This window comes from Protopterus annectens, chromosome 1.part0, assembly GCF_019279795.1.
Source record: "Protopterus annectens isolate FY-2018-M chromosome 1.part0, PAN1.0, whole genome shotgun sequence".
NCBI classification, from domain to species: Eukaryota; Metazoa; Chordata; order Ceratodontiformes; family Protopteridae; genus Protopterus; species Protopterus annectens.
The window spans coordinates 1,736,958,313-1,736,981,140 of NC_056725.1; the positions used below are offsets into that span (position 1 = coordinate 1,736,958,313).

The 22,828-nt window shown below is 41.2% G+C and overlaps 1 protein-coding gene across 2 annotated transcripts in view; it reads left to right on the top strand.

Moving 5' to 3' along the window:
- LOC122799715 (fibroblast growth factor receptor 1) overlaps positions 1-22,828 on the top strand; it is a 749,414-nt gene that overhangs the window by 667,136 nt on the left and 59,450 nt on the right. For both annotated transcript variants that reach the window (XM_044068959.1, XM_044068968.1), the window contains exons 9-10: positions 1,644-1,834; positions 20,235-20,357. In XM_044068959.1, the coding sequence (XP_043924894.1) occupies positions 1,644-1,834; positions 20,235-20,357 (314 nt within the window). The remainder of the gene's footprint in view (positions 1-1,643; positions 1,835-20,234; positions 20,358-22,828) is intronic.

The following is a 22,828-nucleotide window of genomic DNA, read 5'->3' on the forward strand; positions in this document are numbered from 1 at the left end:
GGCCTCGAGTGCGTGCATCTTGAGATTGAGACTTCTGGCATTGAGCAGCATTACCCTTAGTTTTTTCCTTTTGGTGTTCTAGGGTGGTAGGTTTAGAATTTGAGCCTTGCCTAAAAAGGCACTATGGGGGTGGCAAGAGCCTTTGCCAATATCCGGAAGCCCAGGGGTGACAGGTGCAAGCCGTCCCTTGCGAAGCAGCCTGGCTTGTCCAGCATGTCATCCCAGGCAGACAGACATTGGACCCCTTTGAATGACACCAGAATTTAAGCCAATTATTAAAGCTGATCATCTTATCACTGTATTGTGGCATCATTCTAGGTGAAGGTAGGATACTGCTCAAGGTCAGGGTCATACCTGCCTGGGCTACATAATCAGAGAGCTCCTCGATGTCCCTTTTCATGTAGTCCAAGGAGGTACGTCTCAGGTCGTTGACACCAGCGTGGACAATGACTGAGTCGTACTTGTACCTGCTGTTGAGAGACCTGAGTGCTTGCGTTATGTGGCGGATTCTAGCGCCTGACAGGCAGCTTACTGTGACCTTCTCTTTACTCAGTCTGGTGAGGTGTACGTCAGTGTGTCTGACTATGGAATCACCAATGACAAGTGTGTCTGGCATTTTGTTTGGCCTTAAGGGCTGTGACTGTTTGACACTCTGACTGTGTGGTCTATGTGTTGCATGTGTTGGGTCGTGAGGTGGTAGTTGTTTGGGTGTCTGCTTTGGTGGCCTCTGCTGTTTTGGTAAATTTTGATCAGAGCCTCCGAGTATGTCTTTGTGTGAGTATGTGTATGATTTGAAGTTGTGATGGTACCATGTGTGACTGGGTATGTATTGTGTGTGGTTACCTTCTCCTCCTGTCTGGTCTTGCCAGTCCTATGTTGAGAGAGCTCAGCCTCCAGTTTGGCCGTATAGTTGCATCTCTCGCATGTATTTGTGTTTTGTGGGAGAAGGAGAGGATTGTCTGTGTACATGAGGCAGTTGTAACATTGCCTCAATATTCCCAGGTTCACCAGTTGAGCTGGAGAGGACACTAGCAACTGATCCCTCGACATACTAGAAGTAGTAGATAAAGAGACTTTCAAAGGACTCCGGGGGAAGTGGGTTTTAGGCTGGTGGGGTACTATCTATAATAAGAGTGCTTTATCAAGGTGCAAGTACTGTAGGAGTAAGTGCTAGGCTTTACAGATAGAGAATAGTCTACTTGGGAATCAAGTAGAGATTAACTTTTCAGTTATAGGATATGCTGGTTAGATCAGCAGTACAGCTCGAGGAAGGTAGTTTTAAGGGAAAATTGGAAGAGTGGAATTTAGATGGCCCAAATAGTTTAACCTTGTTTAACCGCCGCTGCTCTTGTGTGCAACAGTGGTAACTCCGTGGCTGATGCAGAGTATTTCACATAACGGGTAACTCCCTAAAATCTGTTAGCAGTCACCCGTTATGTGAAATACTCTGCATCAGCCAGTCTGAAAAGTAAAATGAAAGCATGTGTAGTAAATCACACAAGCTTTTTTTTTTTTTTGAGTCAGACATGGCAAGCCTTATGATTTGATGCTTTCTAGATATTCTGACATGTAAAGAAACAAATTGTACATATGCATATTCTAAAATTTTTAGTAAGGTCATGATGACTTTTGTTTTTGTTTAGGTCCCTTATATGTGATTGTGGAGTATGCAGCTAAAGGCAACTTGCGGGAGTTCCTGCGTGCCCGGCGGCCCCCTGGGATGGAGTATTGCTACAATCCTGGGCACATTCCTGATGAGCAGCTGTCATTCAAGGACTTGGTATCCTTTGCCTACCAAGTAGCCAGAGGAATGGAGTACCTTGCCTCAAAGAAGGTAAAAACCTTCCCGAAATACTAATGTTAAATGGCACTCTGGGTTAGATTCCTTCGTGAGGAAAAGGAACTGCTGTCTTACATCATGTAGATTATGTTCCTTAGAGTTGTTTGCTTTGCAGCCAGTGCTTGCTGCATGCATCACTGGAGAACTTTGTGGTATCTAATCGACTTAATATTCAGTTGTTTTTTACTTGCTGGTTTATTCTCAAGTATTATATTGTTACTATTATTTGGTCTCTTATGACATTTGCTTTTCTCTTTGTCTAATTTTCCCAAGTATTAACCAGTGTTTGGTAGTTATGAAAAGTTTATTTGCTGTGATTGTTAAAACTATTTTAACGTTTTTATTGTGATCAGAAGGATTTAGTATATATAGCGTGTGGTTGCTAGCTGTTGTACCTGCTAGGAGCAGCCATGGGAATAGCTGCCATTTTACACTGTGTAATCCAAAAAATACACACCCAGCCACCGGAACACAGAACCAGCGTAAAAACAACAAGTAACACACCAAATTGCATAAAATCCTGGTGTCTGTGTGGCACAAAGTCCAGGTATCAACAAGCTATATCAAATGCGTTGGAAAGTTCAATAACTCTGTTCAGAGATGTAAAATAGTTCTTTTTATTCATGAAAAGTAAGGCTTCTTCAGACTTAAACATAATGCATTTCCTTTCTAACATTTAAATAGCCCTCCATTTAATTTCATTGGTTAATTGCATAGCTTGGATTTATCACAACAAAATGAAATTAATGCAATGAGAATACTATGCAATACTGAGCAATGCGCAACTGTTATAAGATCTAACAAGAATAAACCATTAAAAACATATATATATATACAAACTATATGCTTCTATCTAAAAAATATATATACATATATATGTGTGTGTGCATAAATATAAAAATAACAAATATATGAATATATTATAAATATGACAAAACTATATGAATGGAAGTTTGCTAAAAACCTAGCTAAATGTCTGTATATTATTCTACAAACAAGACATACAAATATAAAAAATCTCATACACCCTATTGTGCATTAACATCCACAAAAACCTAAACTATGTCTTCCTTTTAAGCTTCTTATTTCTTAAAATGGGCTTAATTTGTGTTTTGTCATTCAATCCGGGTGTGTGATCAGCTTTACATCTTATGATCCATTTTAGTTCACATTCTAGGGTGAAGTTGATAATATCACCCCCCCTCGGATTAACATATATTTTATGTATAACACTAAACCTAAAGGTATGTGTGGAACCCAGATCTTTATGATGTTTGGCTAGTGCATTAAAATCAGAACCTAGCCTGATATGGTAGATGTGTTCTCTGATGCGTTCCTTCAAGGATCTGTTAGTTTTTCCAATGTAGAATGCAGGACACGCCTCACACCTGGCTAGATACACAACATTCCTGCTACTACAATTTGTATTAGTGTTGAAATTAAATACTTGTCTTGTAGTTGGATGTATAAAAGTAGTAGCTTCATCTATATACATACATTGGTTACACTTTCCACATGGTGAGGTATTTGAACTGTCTCTAGTCATATCTTTCCCTACCGTAATACTCTTAGATTTACATAATATTCTCTTAAGATTCGGTTTGTTTTTATAGTACACCCGAGGTTTGGGGCCCACAACCTGCTTGATGTCATTATCCAACAACAAAATATCCCAATTCTTAGCCATAAGCTCTCTTAAATGTGAGGCATCTTTTGTAAAAAACATAGGGGCCCTAATTTCACGCGTGATTGATGTATTATTTATATCAGAGAGAGTGGATAATTCAGAAAAATATGGCTTCGCTATATTACTTCTTAGTTTATTGACTTCTGAAACCCTCTGTTTGATTAATTCCTTATTATAGCCTCTCTCTATCAACTTAGCTCTTAAGCCATCCAACTCATTCATATATCCTTCATTAGTTGGATTAAGCCTGGAGGCTCTTACAATCTGTCCTTTCACCACATTATCAAATACAAAACTGGGGTGCATACTATTCCTATGATGGAGTGTGTTTCTATAACATAATTTTCTATGGACAGAAGTATTAAGCATCCCATTACTAAGTCTATTTATGCCTACATCTAGGAAAGAAATTTCATCTCTTGAAAAATTCAAAGTGAACTTTAAAAATGTCATAGAATTATTCATTAACTCAACAAATTCTAACAAAGAACTGACATCACCGAGCCAAACCAAAAAGAGGTCGTCCACAAACCTCCGGTATATACCTACATATCTCAAGAACAAACCCATCTTATATAGGAAACTTTCTTCCCACCAAGCCATGACTAGGTTGGCGTAGCTATTGGCACAAGAAGTGCCCATAGCCACGCCATCCCTTTGTAGGAAGATGTCATTATTAAACATAAAAACATTATTCATCAGGATAGTCTCTAAGAAGAGAGATATCAATTCAATTTTCTCAGATGAGAAATCTGAATGACTTCTTAAATAGTCCTGTACATACTCAATACCTAAATCATTAGGAATTACAGTGAACAAGCTGACCACATCTAAAGTAACTAAAATGTACGATAGACTGTCATCCTGTCCACTCATATATGAGTATAAATCAAGCAAGAATTGTTTGCTGTCCCTCAATATGTTTCTATTTGTGTCAACCAAGGGTCTTAAATGGTATTCTGTAAAAATAGAAAGTGGTTCGGTAATCCAACCTTGGCCTGCCACTATTGGTCTCATCGGTGGTCTAATTTGTGACTTATGGACCTTCGGTAAGCCTTGGATAATAGGTATAAGTGGATTCTTGACCTTTAAATAATCAAACAATTCCTTCGTGATAAGGGAAGACATGAGTAGATCTAACATATAAAATGTCTGAAACACCTTGTCTGATACTGTGGTCATATCTATTCTGACATAGTAATTCGTATCACTCAAAAGTTCTAACATAATAGAAGTATATTCATCTGTATCCATAAGGACAATGGGGCCGCCCTTATCGGCTGGCCTAATGACCAAGTTCTGGTCATTCCTAAGATCTTTCAGGGCTTGTCGCTGTGCATAATTCAGGTTATTTCTGTATCTCATTCCTTTACTTATTTCAAAATAATCATAAATATCACTTTCCAATTTTCTAGAAAAAACTTCCACTATCGGATGTAATTGTGGAATGAATGTACTATTAGTACGAAAACAAGGACCATTCATCATACTATTAGAGCCACCAAAATCTAATTTCAGTTGAATGCTCCTAACAAACATTTTAGCATCTATAATCGAATCAACAACATTACTTCTTTTCGTAGGAATATAACTAAGTCCTTTATTTAAAACTTGTATTTCATGAACAGTTAGATTCTTACTGGACAAATTAACTATCAATGATTTGTCTTCCCCCACATCTTTTTCAAGGTGGGGCCGTGGTATTCCTCGTATGATACTTTCCTTTTTTGTCTGCCCCTGCTCGCTGAGCGCCTCCTCCCCAAAAAGTGATCTTGTGCTATGGGGAAAGGGGTATGCACTGCCCTGCCCACCGTGGACTGTGTGGGCACTGGCACATTGCTAAAACCTGATTTAGGTCTGGCTACAGTTCCTGTATTCACAGACACAGTGTTAGTAATGCCATTCAGGTCTGCAGCTTCAACTAAACTCGTATCTACTTCTAGATTACCTAATGAACTTCTATTGTTGTTAGTAGCATTGTTAATAGCATTCTCAATGGAAAGAGGTTCATTCGTTACTACTGAACTAGTACTATTCGTTGATAAATCATTTGAAACTCAGAGTCAACACGAGCAGCATCATGCATAACATTAACATTATTAACAGAAGTATTTACATTCACAGCAGCCATATTTGAACTGCTTTGTGATACATTATTAACATTCTGATTACTTATGCGTTGTCTGGGCCAGATGAAAACATGAGAATTTTTAAAGTCCCTTGTGTCCCTTAATATTTTGTTGTTCTTCTGATCTAACATGCGTCTCTCTATCACTGAGACATTGTCAATAATTTTCTCAATTTTACTGTCCGTGTTGTCACCCGGAAACTTAAATTTAATATTATCAAACAGTTTATTTACTTTAAGTCTAAGTTCTTCTTCTTCTGGTAAATTAAAGTCAATGAGTAACCTCATGTAGTTAAAACTAAGCTCAATATTGAGCTGTTGCCACTTATATAGTAAGTCAGGGAGTCTATTACCTGACGTAGGCATCTTCAAGACCCGTAATCCACGGGGTATAATCTTTTTCGCCAAACATGCCTCAAAGTATTGTCTCTGTAACTGCAGTTTTTTTTAGCCTCAAAAGATAATTTTCCAGTGTGTCCAGGTCTTCAGATAACTTCAGAACATTTTCACTATTCGAAACGCCATCATTCGATTCAACGTTCGGTTCATAATCCAAAAGTAGGTTGTCTCTACCAGTCACGCAAGCATGAAAACGTTCGTACCTTAAAGTCACAGGCTTGTAAGGAAGTTCTATAATAGCATTTGTATTAGGACTCTCCGCCATTCCCTTAGGCCGGTGTGTTAAACAAAAACCGTAAAGTGTAATCCAAAAAATACACACCCAGCCACCGGAACACAGAACCAGCGTAAAAACAACAAGTAACACACCAAATTGCATAAAATCCTGGTGTCTGTGTGGCACAAAGTCCAAGTATCAACCAGCTATATCAAATGCGTTGGAAAGTTCAATAACTCTGTTCAGAGATGTAAAATAATTCTTTTTATTCACGAAAAGTAAGCGCTTTCGCCCGGAGGCTTCTTCAGACTTAAACATAATGCATTTCCTTTCTAACATTTCTGAGATTTTTATATTTGTATGTTTTGTTTGTAGAATAATATACAGACATTTAGCTAGGTTTTTAGCAAACTTCCATTCATATAGTTTTGTCATATTTATAATATATTCATATATTTGTTGTTTTTATATTTATGCACACACACATATATATGTATATATATTTTTTAGATAGAAGCATATAGTTTGTATATATATGTTTTTAATGGTTTATTCTTGTTAGATCTTATAACAGTTGCGCATTGCTCAGTATTGCATAGTATTCTCATTGCATTAATTTCATTTCGTTGTGATAAATCCAAGCTATGCAATTAACCAATGAAATTAAATGGAGGGCTATTTAAATGTTAGAAAGGAAATGCATTATGTTTAAGTCTGAAGAAGCCTCCGGGCGGAAGCGCTTACTTTTCGTGAATAAAAAGAATTATTTTACATCTCTGAACAGAGTTATTGAACTTTCCAACGCATTTGATATAGCTGGTTGATACTTGAACTTTGTGCCACACAGACACCAGGATTTTACACTGTGCGTTTCACCTTCCATTGTTTAGTGTTTCAGCTCAGCAGATTACAGGAACCACAGAAAATTCATTTAGTGCTCACTCAGCGGGAGCAGAGAGATGTCTTGATTTTTTTTTTTTGTTTTCATTAAACTTGTGTAAATTGATTTATCTGTACCACTACTATAATTCCTTCCACACCTACTTAATATTGTTTATCCTGTCTAGAAGGCAGAGAACTTTATCACAAGTTAGGTATGTGAAATAACTAAGTCCAAAAATGTGACCCTTTCATTTTGCAGATGTTCTTCATTCCACATTGCTGCAGTCCTAACTATTGGGGGTAGTCCGCTGTCCAGTCGGCCCGAATACCAAAGTATATGGACGCCGGTCAGGGCGCATTAGACTGTTTTGCCGCATGGTCCGATGCAGAAGCAGTTTCTTGAGTGCAGGGGCGTTCTGAAATTTTCTGAAGTCGGAGTTTCAGACCGAATCAAAGTTGGCTGGGGAACATTTTGTTTTTCTTGCCTCAGTATTTAACCGGATGTCAGAAAAAGTGAATAACTGTATTTCTTGTGGGAAACAGATACCTCATAGGGATTACCATACCTTGTGTATACCTTGTTTAGGGCCTGAGCACGACGTTGTTGGATGCCGCTCTTGTGCTAGATTTAACAAACGCACTATTAAGAGACGGTTAGACTGTGCCAGGTTAGTGTTTGGGAAGCGTTGTAATTATAAAATGCCGCCGGATGCTCCGGCCGCCGCCCTTAAAAGCGCAAGGACAAAAGTTGATGAACCGGCAGTCCAGGATGTCGGTTCTTTAGAAGGCTCAGTGGAGCCAGAGGTTTTGCCAGGAGTTTCTTTGGAGTCTCAGGCAGAGACTTTACTGTTACAGGATGTGCCTTCTCAGGAGGTAGGCCAGGCTGAGGGGGCTTCTCAGGTAACTGTTCTTCCCTCTCTTCCCAAGGTAGTTAGAGCCTCTCCTTCTGTTTCCAAAACTTCTTTGAGAGGTAGGCCAAGTTTAGCTTCAGTGGGGGCTTCTCCTAGCACTTCAGGTTCTGTGCCTAAGAAACATATGCTTAAAATGGCAGAAGATTTGATTACTATGATTAGAGGTTCTATGCCCCCTCCTGATAAGAGGCCTAGGGTGGAACCTGAGTTTGAGAGTTTTGAACAGTGTTCAGAGGCTTCTGAGTCTTCTGCGGAAGACTTGCAGGAGTATCCTCCTTATTCTGATTCTGATGTGGATGATTCCACTCCTACAGCTTCTCCTCCTGAGGATTTCTCATTTTCAGAAACTCTGCATTCCATGAGGGATCACTTTAAATGGGAAGGCCAAGATTACTCTGATTCCAGGAAGAGGCTTGGGGAATTCTTGTTTTTACCCCAGCATAGGCCTTTAGCTATACCTCCTGTGTTGAATGTGGTGGAAGATGTTTTTGCAGAGGCTTCCCTGAACCCTGATTCTTTGCCTCCTGCTCCTGTTAAACCTGATAGGTACTATAGGGTGCCTGAAGCTCATAAGTATCTTTTTAAGAGTCCTAGGGCAGACCCGGAAACTGTTTCTCAGGGACCTAAAGGTGTTAAGGCCTCTGTTGTTAAAAACCCTGTTCCCACTGATAAAGAGGCAAGGGCTTTGGATAGATGGGGAAAGAAAGTGTATACTTCTTCCACTTTAGCCATGAGGGCGTTGAATTGTCAGTTTCACATGCTAAAATATCAAAATTATCTCCTTTCACAATTGAAATCTAAGGTGGATGCTTTAGGTATTGAGTGTAAAGAGTTGCTGGATTTAGTTCATGTGTCTGAACAAGTGGGTAAGCTTTCTTTGCAATGTGGTTTTGATGCTGTACAGGCCTCCTCGGTGGCTGCCACTAGTTCTGTTCTTCGCAGGCATGCCTGGTTGAGGGATCAGAATTTAGCTGAGCATGTTAAGACAAGGATTTTGGATGCTCCTTTACAGTCTGATGTGTTGTTTGGTTCGCCTGTGGAAGCAGTTTTAAAGAAAATGGAGGACAAAGCTAAGTCTATGCAAACTGTTAAAGATTTTTGCAGGTGCAGCCACCAAAGTTTAGTAGAAATTGGCCTACTAAGGGATGGACATATCCTGCTTATGATTCCCAGTCTAGGGGTAGGTTTAGACGTGGTAGGGGCAGAGCTCAAGGTTCTTTTAGGCCTAGAACAGGGAGTTCACCTGCTCAGACTTCTGGTGAGGGCAGGGGTCAGTCCTTTCCAGACCCAATGACCTGCCTTTTCAGCTGCCAGTAGATTCTCGTCTGGCAGCTCCTTTGGGAGGAAGACTGTCTCTTTTCAAAGAAAATTGGGATTTAATTACTCAAGACAGATGGGTGTTGGATATCATTCACCACGGTTACAGGTTTTATTTCCATACATTGCCCCTTTGAAAGGCATGCCAGACGTTCCTCCTCCACAAGGAAACAGGCTCACAAGCAAATTTCTCTGTTACTCCTAATAGGGCCATTCAGCCAGTCCCTGTATCAGAAAGGCCTAGGATTTTATTCTCGCCTGTTCCTAGAACCAAAGAAGGGGAACACGTGGACACTAATTTTGTCTTTATCTATCCGCAACACTTATCTGGTGATACCCAAGTTCAAGATGTTGACGTTACAACAGCTTTTACCTCTAAGATCACTGGATGGTAACTTTAGATCTCAAGGAAGCTTACCTTCATGTGCCTATAAGACTAAGTTGCAGGAAGTATCTGCAGCTGGAAATTCTCATTATCAGTTCTCTGCATTGCCCTTTGGCTTATCTACTGCCCAGAGTATTCACAAAGGTTCTGGCTCCAGTGATAGCTTACTTCAGGCTAAAAGGAATTCAAATCTATCCTTACTTGGACGACTGCCTGATTCTGGCTCAAGAAAAGGAAGACCTTCTACAGCATCTGGAATATGTTATAGCAGTGCTAAGATGCCTAGGGTATTCTGTGAACGAAATAAAGTCCAGTCTAGTACCCTCTCAAGACATGTGCTTTCTGGGTGTGAGACTGAATACAGCAGCCCAGATGGCCGACAAACAAAAGAGTCTATCCCTTTACTTCCATCAACTATCTCATCAGTCCGTGCTGACTGCAAGGACAGTCCTTCAAGCATTAGGGTTCATGGCATCTTGTATTCTGGTGCTTCCCAATGCCAAACTGCATATGAGGAAGCTGCAATGGTATCTCAAAATGTATGGACACAGCACTGCCAGGATTTGGACACTGTCATTCAAATAATACCTTGCCTTCAAAAAGAATTTTTGTGGTGGGCTCAGGAATGTCACCTAAACAAGGGACTCTCTGTGACCCGCCAGAGGCGAGTCAGATTTTAACGACAGATGCCTCGGACATTGCTTGGGGAGCTCATCTAAATGGAAAGTGGATACAAGACAAGTGGCCTGCCAGACTACAGCATCTACATATCAACATGAAGGAGATGTTAGCAGTCCAGTTTGCATTAATGGCTTTCAAGGAGTTACTTCTTCCAGGGCAGGTGTTGATTCTAACAGACAACACAACTGTCATGTGGTAGAACCACAAACAAGAGGTACAACATTCTTATCGTCTATGCAGGCAAGCAATGATTTTATGGGAGACTGCTCAGCTTGCAACTAACTCTTCAGGCAAGGTTTCTGCGGGAGCACAGAACTCCTTAGCAGATGTGTTAAGCAGACAAATCATGGATCCCCACGAGTGGAAACTGGATCTTCATGTATTTCAGAAATTGACAGTGTCATGGGGAACTCCAGACATAGATCTGTTCGCTTCTCCACTAAACCACCAGCTGCCAAAGTTTTGCACAAAGGGGTTTCATCACACAGCTTGGAAAGTGGATGCTCTTTCTTTCAGTTGGAAAAATCTTCATGTGTATGCCTTTCCACCTCTGCCTCTTCTTCCAAAGGTGCTCTTAAAGGTCAGACAAGACAAGCCAAGGATGATTTTAATAGCTCCAGATTGGCCTCGCAACACTGGTACCCACTACTAAGGAGTCTGGTAAAGCCTCCATGGCCTTTACCTTTGATTCCACATCTGTTATCTCAGAAGGACGGTCATCTGCTCAATGTCAAGCTTCACTCTCTTCATCTAACAGCCTGGCATATTCTGTGTTGAAACACGGCAGGTCTCAACTTCCTCAACAAGTTTTAAATGTGATTATGGAAGCTAGAAGACCTAGTACAAGGAAAGTGTACGCAGAAAAATGGAAGAGATTTTTATTTTGGAGTACAGCAAAGAATTTGGAGATTTCTGAGCCTACTTTGAGTGTGGCTCTTCAATATCTTACTGAGTTATTGGACAAAGGTTTGTCCTTCTCTTCCATTAAGATTCATGCTGCAGCAATTTCAGCTCACTATGATTGTGACCCACCATTGTTTTCGCATCCTTTGTTCAAGCAGTTTCTTAGAGGGGCAAAGAATATAAGAGGGGGAGGTAGAGCTCCTACTCCTGCTTGGGATCTCAATTTTGTTGGAAAAACTTACTCTACAACCTTTTGAGCCTGCGGCTACTGCTGAATTGAAATACTTGTCATGGAAGACTGCTTTTCTGTTGGCTATTACTTCTGCAAGAAGGGTGTCTGAGTTGCAGGCCCTTATGGCAGTAGAGCCTTTTGATTTTCCATAAGGATAGGGTATCATTACGTACTAATCCTTCCTTTATGCCTAAGGTGGTTTCTAGTGTGGCTTTAAACCAAACTATTCATTTGCCTACTTTTATGCGGACCCCCAAAATAAAGGGGAAAAGATTTTGCACACTTTAGATGTACACAGGCAATTGCGTTATTATTTGAGCAGGACTAAGGGTTTTAGGCAGTCTCAGCAGTTGTTTGTTTCTTTTGCTTTGAGTTCAGGGCAAGCCTGTGTCAAAACAAACTATTTCTAGGTGGATTGGGTTTTGCATTGCATTTTGTTATTCCCATCATGGCAAGGAGATTCCAGCTGGGATTAGGCCTCATTCCACTAGGGCTACTGCCACTTCAACAGCATTTCTAAGGGGTGGCAACTAAGGATATTTTGGAGGCAGCTACTTGGAGTTCAGTGCATACTTTCTCTAAGCATTATCATCTTCCTCTCTACTCTAAGTCTAGGGCTGGTTTTGCCACAGCTATTTTGCAAGGCATGTTGTCAGCTCCTGCTTCTTTATGATTTGCCAGCCTCCCTTACCTCTGCTTTGGGATTCTACCCAATAGTTAGGACTGCAGCAATGTGGAATGAAGAACATAGTACAGTTTTGTACCTACCATAAATGTAGATGTTCGAGGATCCACATTGCTGCAGTCCACCTCCTTCCCCTCTGTGTTTAGGGGTGGTTGTGTAGGTGAGGTTATATGCTGATATTTTTGTATATATTGTACATATTTTTGGTGCAGGTATATTGGGCCTTGTCTTTTTAGGGTCTTCTGACATCTGGGGCAAGAAAAGACTGAGGATATGGGTCATGCGCATTAGTACTGGACAGCGGACTACCCCCAATAGTTAGGACTGCAGCAATGTGGATCCTCGAACATCTACATTTATGGTAGGTACAAAACTGTACTTTTATTCAATTTGCACTTTGTGAAATCAGTTACAACACATTTTTATTTTCATTTTATATTTTATATCTGTATTTATCTCTTGATGTTGTTCGTGTTTCACTGTTGCAGTCATCACACTTGGGTTATCGGCCTGCAGGTAGCCCTCAGTCAGCCCGAATATCACAGTCTTGGAATTTCTGTGTCGCATGTGGTTGCCGCTTCCATGATGTCAGGGATATAAAACAAGCAGCTGATGCCATTACATCAGTCTTTCTTCCCGAGAAGGAGCCCGAAGCAGTTCGCAAGTGCCGGTTGGCCGCTTCCTGAAATTTTCGAGTTTCAAACCTGAAGTCTTCTAAAGCTGAGTACCCCGTTGGGGATCCTTTTTTCTTGCTCTAACCAATGTCAGAAAAGGTTAACAATTGTCTTGCCTGTGGAAAGCAAATACTTTTCAGAGATTTCATTCTTACTGCGTCACCTGTTTAGGCCCAGACCACGACTTCCCTCGCTGTCAGTTTTGTGCCTTAACACTAGAACCATTCGTCGTCGGGCTATCTTTTCGCTAAATTCTTTAGCTCTTGTTCTCCGTATTCCGAAATGGCTTTTATAAGCCGTCCGACTATCGATCTTCCGAAAAATGTAAAGATAGACCGCATAGGTCCAAAACTGCTGATGACTTTTCCGTTAAGCTAGTTGCCAGTCCACCGGTACTCAGTGAGTAGCCTTTGCAGCCCCTGATGCCCACTTCTGCTGATTTGCAGGTCTCTGCTGAGACCCATTCGGATTCCGGTATGCCGCAAGATGCTTCTTTGACTATGGAACTTGGGGTTGTCTCTACCTTGGATAGGTCCGGAGCCTCTGTGCAGGCACCGGCTTCTGAGGGTATATTCCAACCTACCAATGTTCGAATTAAACCAACAACTTCATTTTTAGCTAAAACTACCAAGTTTATCAGGTCCAGAGTACACACTACGCCTAGAAAACTGATGACCAAGTGCATGCTCAAGCTGCCATGCCACAAAAACAAATACTTAGAATGGCTGAAGACCTTATTACCCTAATTAGGGGAAGACAATCTTCCCCTGCTAAGAGACGAAGAATTTTCATTCTGATTCTACAGACCAGGAGTCCGATGACTCTGACCTTTCTGATTATCAGGACATACCCTTAAACTATGAGGATTCAGATGCAGAGGAAGCCATTCCCTCTGCCTCCCCTCCAGAGGATTTTTCTTTTGGTGAAACCTTGCATACTTTGAGAGAGCATTTCTGCTGGGAATGCCAGGACTACCCTCAGTCTAAAAAGAGACTCGGAGAATTTTTAGAATTGCCTCAGCACAGGCCTCTAGCTATACCCCCTGTCCTGGATGTTGTAGACGATGTCTTCATGGAATCCAGTCTTACTCCAGACACTTTACCACCGACCCCTAGAAAACCTGAATGGTACTACAGAGTACCTGATTCTCACAAATTTCTCTCTAAGAATCCTACTGCGGATCCAGAGACCATTTCCCAGGGACCTAAAGGTATTAAGGCTACTACAGCCAAAAACACTACCCCTTCAGACAGAGATTCCAGAGCTTTAGACAGATGGGGTAAGAAGGTATATACCTCTGCAACTCTTGCCATCAGGGCATTGAATTGCCAGTTTCACATGTTGAAGTACCAGCAACATATGGAACTAAAACAAAAAATGGTGTTACTTCCTGATTGTGTGAAAATAAAGATGTGCAAGAGTTAATGCATTCTGCAAACCAAGTTAGTAAGCATACTTTGCAGTGTGGCTTTGATGCCATAAAAGCATCTTGCAGGGCTGCAGTCAGTGGGTCTGTACTGAGAAGGCATGCTTGGCTGAAGGAAAAAAACTTGCCAGATCATGTCAAACCAAAATTACTAGACACTCCTTTAAATAAGGACTGTTTGGCACCAAAACAGAAGAGGTTCTTAAAAAGATGGAAGAAAAAGCTAAATCTGTGAAAACTGTTAAAGAATTCTTACAAGTGCAGCCACCTAGATTCAGAAGGCATTGGCCTTCTAAAAACTGGTCCTTTCCAGCCCTTTCAGGGCCTTCTCAGTCCAAACCCAGGGGAAACAGACCACCCAGACTACAGTCTCAGGGTATGCAGAGATCTAAACAATGGAGTGCCCCCACCTCAAAAACAGGGATTGGTTAGCCACCCCCTTATGGAAAAAGTTCACAATGAATTTTCAATTATCCTTCCCAGCCCTGCCCATTTACTTGCACCCCTAGGAGGAAAACTTGCCCTTCATGCAAAAAACTGGATGTCCATAACTCAGGACCGATGGGTCCTAAACATTGTATCCCAGGGGTGCAGATTCTACTTCCATTCACTGCCAACCCCAAGCAGGTTTCCAGACCTTCTTCCAAACCAGTGGGCAGAGGCTCAAAAGCAAGTACTTTCCCTGCTCAGTATTGGGTACGTGTGAAATCTTCGAATGCTCAAAATTTCGAACGTTATATGGTTGAGACCAAACTTTCGAAATTTTGAGTGCTCAAAGATAGACTTTCAACAGCACCATGCGGTGCAGATAGAGTGAATTTCCATTTTCTGCACTGAAGTGCAGTCTCTGAGTTGGTGTATTTAAGTAGGGGGGGGTGCAGGGGGGCTTGCCCCCCTGCCTACACTGTTAGTTTTTTTTTGTGTGTTTTTTTTTTTGTGTTTTTTTTTTTTTTTTTTTTTTTATGTTCGAACATCCAAATGTCAAACTTTTGGTCTTGACCATGTAATGTTCGACGGTTTGGATGTTCGAACATTTAACATAGACCCCTCAATATCAGGGCTATTCAGCCTGTTCCAGTAGAACAAAGGGGACAGGGTTTCTACTCCAGACTGTTCCTGGTGCCCAGAAAAGAGGGCTCTTGACACCCAATCCTGGATCTATCAATTCTCAACACCTTTCTGGTGGTCCCAAAATTCAAAATGCTTACCCTGTAACAGCTTCTCCCTATGCTAGCCAAGGATGCCTGGTTAGTCACCCTAGACTTAAAAGAAGCTTATCTGCACATCCCCATAAGGGAGTCTTGCAGGAAATATCTACGCTTTAGGGCAGGCTCTATGCATTATCAATTCTCTGCACTTCCCTTTGGCTTATCTACTGCGCCCAGAGTATTCACAAAGTGCCTGGCTCCAGCCATTGCATACTGCAGGCAGGAAAATATCCAAATTTTCCCGTACTTGACGATTGCCTGATTCAGGCTGGCAGTCAGGAATTGCTACTTCAGCTCCTGGCATTTGTAAAAAGACTCCAAAAATACAGAACAGATGGAAGAGGCACACATCCGTAATCCAAACGAATTCCTTTATTAAAACGACTCTTCAGTCCAATAAAACGCAGAAACAATAAGTTTGACTATACAGTCCACTAACGCGATTTCACCAGCACTGCGTTTTCATTTAAACCACTTCATCAGATGGAGACAAATGCATACCTACACAAAAACCACTCCTTATATATTCATCAAAATAATTAAACAATTAGTTAATTAAAGGGAACAGGATACTTAAACATTTAAAGGGGTAAGACATAATGCATACAACACATACATTAAAATATATTGTAATGGATTCCACCCACACTGACCTGATACATTAATGGATTAATAAATTAATATTATCAAAATTTAATAAAAACTTTATAATAACTTAATCTAATAAAACAAACTAAATTCTTTAATACAACCAGCAAAAGCATTACAGCTTGTGGTATCCTATACTACCAACACTTTAATGTAAACTGATTTGAATACACATTTAAAATAAGATAAATATAGAAAAAAATAAATAAAAAAACATAAAATGAAAACACTTAAAGCTTAGCTGATCTCAGCTTGAGTACAGGTGCTAAAGAGATGGCATCATTTAGACCTGGAACAGTGATTCTTTTTGATTTGTAAAATGACTCCTAACTTCATTGAGGTACACCATCAGCGAAAAGTTGTCACAACTGGTGCCCAGTCAAAAAATTGTATTCCTGGGAGCAAGCTTGAACACAACTTCCCAGATGGCTGTTTGACCAACTACTTCAAACAAATGGCCACCAAAACCCAGCTATCTGCAAGGAAAATACTGCAAGCCCTAGTGTTCATGGCTTCATGTATTTTGCTAATTCCATATGCAAGACTACATATGAGGGAACTTCAATGGTACTTAAAAGGTCTTTGGTGCCAACATTCCCAGGGCCTGGAAACAGTCATTCCTATCATACCTTGTCTAAGGGCAGAGTTTCTTTGGAGGGCAGAAGCATGCAACCACAAGGGACTGCCTTTCACTCAACCCCTCGCTGCCCAAACCCTGACAACAGACGCATCAGACTATGCATGGGTGGCTCACATGACAGGGAAATGCATTCAAGGCAAGTGGAGCCCAGGACAAATTCTCCTGCACATCAGTCAAAAAGAGATGCTGTACAGAATGCTCTGACAGTCTTCAAATACCTAATCCTTCCAGGACAGCTGCTGATTAAAACAGACGACACCACAGTTATGTGGTACATAAACAAGCAGGCTGGAACCCATTCTTACCCACTTTGCATGTTGGCCATAACCCTGTGGAATACAGCCTTGAGCAACCAAGTGCATCTACAAGCTCAGTTCCTGCCAGGCAAACAAAATTTACTGGCAGACTTGAGCAGAAGTCTCCTACACTCACACGAGTGGAAATTGGAGCCCAACAATTTTAACCTTCTAATCCAGTGGTGGGGACACCAGAGGTGGACCTCTTTGCCTCCCCCGAGAACCACCAGTTGAGCAAATTCTGCACCAGGAACCCTCACAGCAGGTCTCAGCAGGAGGGGCATATTTTGCATCCACAGTTGCAAACCCTAAATCTTGCAGCCTGGCTTATCCTCTGAATACACCACCAGCAACCCTCAGCAAACAGGTGCTGGACGTCATTCTTGAGGCCAGAAGGCCTAGTACTAGGAAATCCTGTGCTGAAAAGTGGAAAAGATATTGTTCTTGGAATCGGTCTCAAGGAAAGGACACAGCAGTGCCCGCCTTACCTCAAATCCTAGATTACCTTGCAGAGCTTCTCCATTAAGATTCGTGCCTCTGCCATCTCAGCTCATTATAATACTGAGCCACCTCTATTTTCTCACCCTCTCATCAAGCAGTTCATGAGAGGGGCTAACAACTTAAGGCCCCCTAGGAGAGCCCCTCTTTTGAACATGCTGCTTCAGCAGAGTTAAAATTCCTCTCTTGGAAAACAGCCTTGCTTTTAGCCATAACTTCAGCAAGAAGAGTGTCTGAGTTACAGGCACTAATGGCTGTGGAATCCTTCATTATTTTCCATGCTGACAGGGTTTCCCTCAGGACTAACCCATCCTTTATGCCTAAGGTGTGGTGTCCAGTGTGGCTTTAAACCAATCCAACCATTTACCAACCTGCTTCCCTAATCCTCAGAATAAAGGGGAAAGGATCCTGCACTCCTTGGACGTGCACAGACAGCTCAGGTTCTATCTTGACAGGACTAAAACTTTCATAAAATTTGACCAGCTGTTAGTCAGCTTTGCTACAGGGGCAGAGGGCAAGGCCATTTCAGAGCAAACTATTTCCAGATGGATAGCGCACTGCATCCATTTCTGCTACAAGCACCGTGAAAAACCTACCCCACCGAGGATCAGAACATATTCCACTAGGGCTACTTCCACCTCTGCAGCATTTCTCAGGGAAGTCCCTAACAGGGACATTCTGGAAGCTGCAACCTGGAGTTCTGTACACACCTTCACCAAGCATTAGCACTTACCTATTTTTCTAAATCCAGAGCTGGATTTGCTACAGCAGTCTTACAAGGCCTGCTAGCCAGCCCCAACGCTTCTTGACTGCCTCCACCCTTTCTCAGCTTTGGGAATCAACCCAAGTGTGATGACTGCAACAGTGAAACACGAAGAACATAGTACAGTTGTGTACACTTACCATAAATGTAGATGTCACAGTGTATTCACTGTTGCAGTCCTGGTTTCCCTCCCTCCAGCCCCCTGGTTTTCTGTGTCCTTCTACCTATCCTCTCTATGGCCATTTTTAATGGCAGTGGTATTTACTTTTTACTGGTGGTGTTCCACACCATATACTAGCTTCCTATTTGAGGGGCTCCTGACATTTGGGGCAAGGAAAACTGATGTAATGGCGAAGGCTGCCTGTTTTATACCCCTGACAACCTGACATCATGAAGAGGCGACAGCATCCGACGCAGTAATCCCAAGACTCTGGTATTCAGGCTGACTGAGGGCTACCTGCAGGCCCCAAGTGTGATGACTGCAACAGTGAATACACTCTAACATCTACATTTATGGTAAGTGTACACAACTGTACTTAAGAATAAAATGTGAATCTGATTGTATAATTGATGTTTCATGGTCACTGTACCATGTCTTAGTCACTTGCTTTTCAGAAGTTTTCTTTTTTCTAGTCTTATTTTCGAAAGATAAGCTGTGTTTTCTACTTGAACTCAAAATATACAATTTTGACTGTCTTGTACAAAAAAGCAGCCCCATCTCCCTTAAATTTACACTTGTTTTACCTGTTTACGTAATAGTCTGTGGGCATACTGTATTTTTTGCCTCTAACAAAATCAATGCTTACTGTTTTTTTTGTTGTAGTAACTCTATTGGAAATTGTTTCTATAATCAAGCTACTTCACTTGAAAACTATGGATGTGATCAGCCGACTGAAATGACAATTTGCAAAACCTGATGTGTCAAAGCCCTGCATGCAAGTTGATTACCTGTCACCCTCTAACTAATGTAAATTACAATATCACAGAGCTTTAGTGTAATTTACAATCATTTTATTAATTGGCAGTTTGCCCCACCAGCCTTGGAACAGATGGGTTTCACAATAAATGTTTTCAGTACGTTAACAGTCTTTCCTCACCTACCATACTCTTTCCCTGTGTCATGTTTTAGCCTTTCTAATCATCCATGTGCACTAACAGAATTTTTATAATATCTCACATTTCTTCCTGCTTATTGCTTTTGGTTTTATATTGCCTCCACCATAGTATTTGTCATTATTTTGTGCTTGCTGCCTTCAGCCGTGAGAACCAAGCTGCAAGTGAAGCATTAACCAGAAGTCATTGGTGACATCAGCTCCTACATTATCCTAACCCTGTCTCTGTATTCTGCATTAAATCTGTTCGTCCTCATCCCCTGACTAGCCAAAACTGTTCCATCTCTGTTAGTGTCCTGTTTTGAGGATTTGCATTGTGTTGTACAGATCTTCCTTCTGGGGATCTCCCTTCACTGAATTGTTAGTGTTTGTATGTATGTGTCTCTTTACTGAAATAAGTTTTTTTTTGCCTATTACATTCCGTATTACATTGCTTGTATTTTATTGCATCTGTAAGTCTAATCTGCTTGCCAGAGCAGTGTGTGCCACCCTCTTCCATACATTAATGATAGTGCTGACGTAATCATTTTCCTTTCACACATGATTAGGTAAACATAGGAGGAGTTAGTGTAGGATTTGCACTGGAAAATAAACTAAAATATGTAAATGCTAAAATAAGCTACCATGCTCAGCATGGTTCAGTAAGCTAACAGTACAAAATGTGAGAAACGCAAGTTGCATTTCCCTTTTTTTGTCCTTCAGTGTATCCATCGAGATCTGGCTGCTAGAAATGTCTTAGTAACTGAAGACAATGTGATGAAAATAGCTGATTTTGGTCTGGCACGTGATATACACCAGATTGATTACTACAAAAAAACAACAAATGTAAGTAACTGTGTATTTTTTTTTAACTAGATGAATGAAATATGCATGCACTTAATTTCATAGATATACCCACATAACGGAGTACTCGGTAGTGGTTGGGGGGGGGGTGCTTTGAGGTAAATTCGGAAACCCAGCTTTTTTCAAATTTCTAGAGTCTTCCCAAGGCAGGGCAGAGATGGCAACATGCAGAAGAGTAGTTGTGTGCTGCTTCTGGTACAGTATTGTGTCTTTTGAAAAGTTTGTTAGTTGAATGTCGCAGATTTGATTATCTGTCTCCTTTTAAATTTTAGGGAAAAAAAGCAGTGTGTAGATAAGTTTTCTGTGTGCTTTGCAAGCTATGTTATTGCTGCAAGTAGTCAAGCTGCATATTTTGTCTAAAAATATTATTCTGTGACAAAAATGTTGTTGCATGGCTAGTAGACTGTTTTGTTGCTGCTGTTTTTATTTTTGTTCCCATTTGTTTACTGGAAAAGTCCACAGTTTTACAGATTTGAACACTGATTAACATAGTTTTGCTTATTCTGCATTTAACAAAACAGTTAAATGGTCATTGTGTAATGATTACTTTGCAAGAAAAAAATACTTAGACATGGAACAACATTGGTTGCGAAAATAGACAACTGTAAATGTGCAGAAAACAGGATAGAAGTTAAGATATCCAAGAAGTCCAAGTTAAAACAAAAAGGTGGTTTGAGAGAGGGAATAATAAAGTGAAGATTGATAGTAAAAACAGTTGGAAAACATGTTTAGTGTTTGTGAATATAAGATCTTGAGAGTGGTTAGTGTTGTGAAAGGGGATAAGATAGCTCTTAAAACGTCATCTCCACCATCAGAGATGAAGGGATGTCAGATACACTTAAAATATTGGCACTTTTAACTTAATATTGACTTAATATATATTTTCTGAAATTAAAACAGTAATTGTAGTGATAGCAATATCTTTTTGACTGTAAACGACCAGCATTTCTCAAAAAAAAAAAAAAAAGTTTTAGGAGAGAGAAACCACAAATTGGAGTCAACATATCAGATACAACATGCAACACATAGACCACACAGTCAGAGTGTCAAACAGTCACAGCCCTAAAGGCCAAACAAAATGCCAGACACACTTGTCATTGGTGATTCCATAGTCAGACACACTGACGTCCCGCTCACCAGACTGAGTAAGGAGAAGGTCACAGTAAGCTGCCTGTCGGGCGCTAGAATCCGCCACATAACGCAAGCACTCAGGTCTCTCAACAGCAGGTACAAGTACGACTCAGTCATTGTCCACGCTGGTGTCAACGACCTGAGACGGACCTCCTTGGACTACATGAAAAGGGACATCGAGGAGCTCTCTGATTATGTAGCCCAGGCAGGTATGACCCTGACCTTGAGCAGTATCCTACCTTCACCTAGAATGATGCCACAATACAGTGATAAGATGATCAGCTTTAATAATTGGCTTAAATTCTGGTGTCATTCAAAGGGGATCCAATGTCTGTCTGCCTGGGATGACATGCTGGACAAGCCACGCTGCTTCGCAAGGGACGGCTTGCACCTGTCACCCCTGGGCTTCCGGATATTGGCAAAGGCTCTTGCCACCCCCATAGTGCCTTTTTTAGGCAAGGCTCAAATTCTAAACCTACCACCCTAGAACACCAAAAAGGAAAAAAACTAAGGGTAATGCTGCTCAGTGCCAGAAGTCTCAATCTCAAGATGCAGGCACTCGAGGCCCTTCTCAATATGGAGAACATCGATGTCTGTGCTGTGACAGAAACCTGGTTCAAGGCTCCTGAGAGCACCCCAGCACTAACAGGTTTCACCTCATATCATGCTCCGCCCCAAAATCCGGACAACACCAAGAAAGGAGGGGGGGTGTCCATATTCATAAAGGACACCCACACCTCAAGGTTGGTGGCAACGCACGATGCATCGGAGACCATCCAGGTGCAATTAACCATATTCAAGACTGCTCTGCAATTTGTAGCATGTTACAGGCCACCCTCTCAAACTCAGAAACCTCACATGGCCTTCCTGAAAACATTGGAGGCGATAAATGTATCTCCAAACACCATCATACTAGGTGACTTCAACTACCCTAATATAGACTGGGAACACTACTCAAGCCCGAACACTCTAACCCAAAGATTCCTGGAGTTCATAAACTCAAATGCCATGGAACAACTAGTCACCATCCCCACAAGAGGAGAAAACATACTTGATCTCATCATCACGAACATGGGATCAAAATGTTCAACACCGGAAGTATACCCCTCACTGGTGAGATCAGATCATAAACTAATCTCGCTGGAGGTCCTCATCCCGCCCCACCTGAAACAAAAAAGACCACAGTGAAAAACTTCTCAAAAGCCGATTTCACACTTCTAAAACTAGTGTGGTCTCCTTTAAGGCCCCTGAGCCAGTGGTAAACATTACTCAAACCGCTGAATTACTTACAAATGCCTTCTACCAGCACCTACAGGACTGCA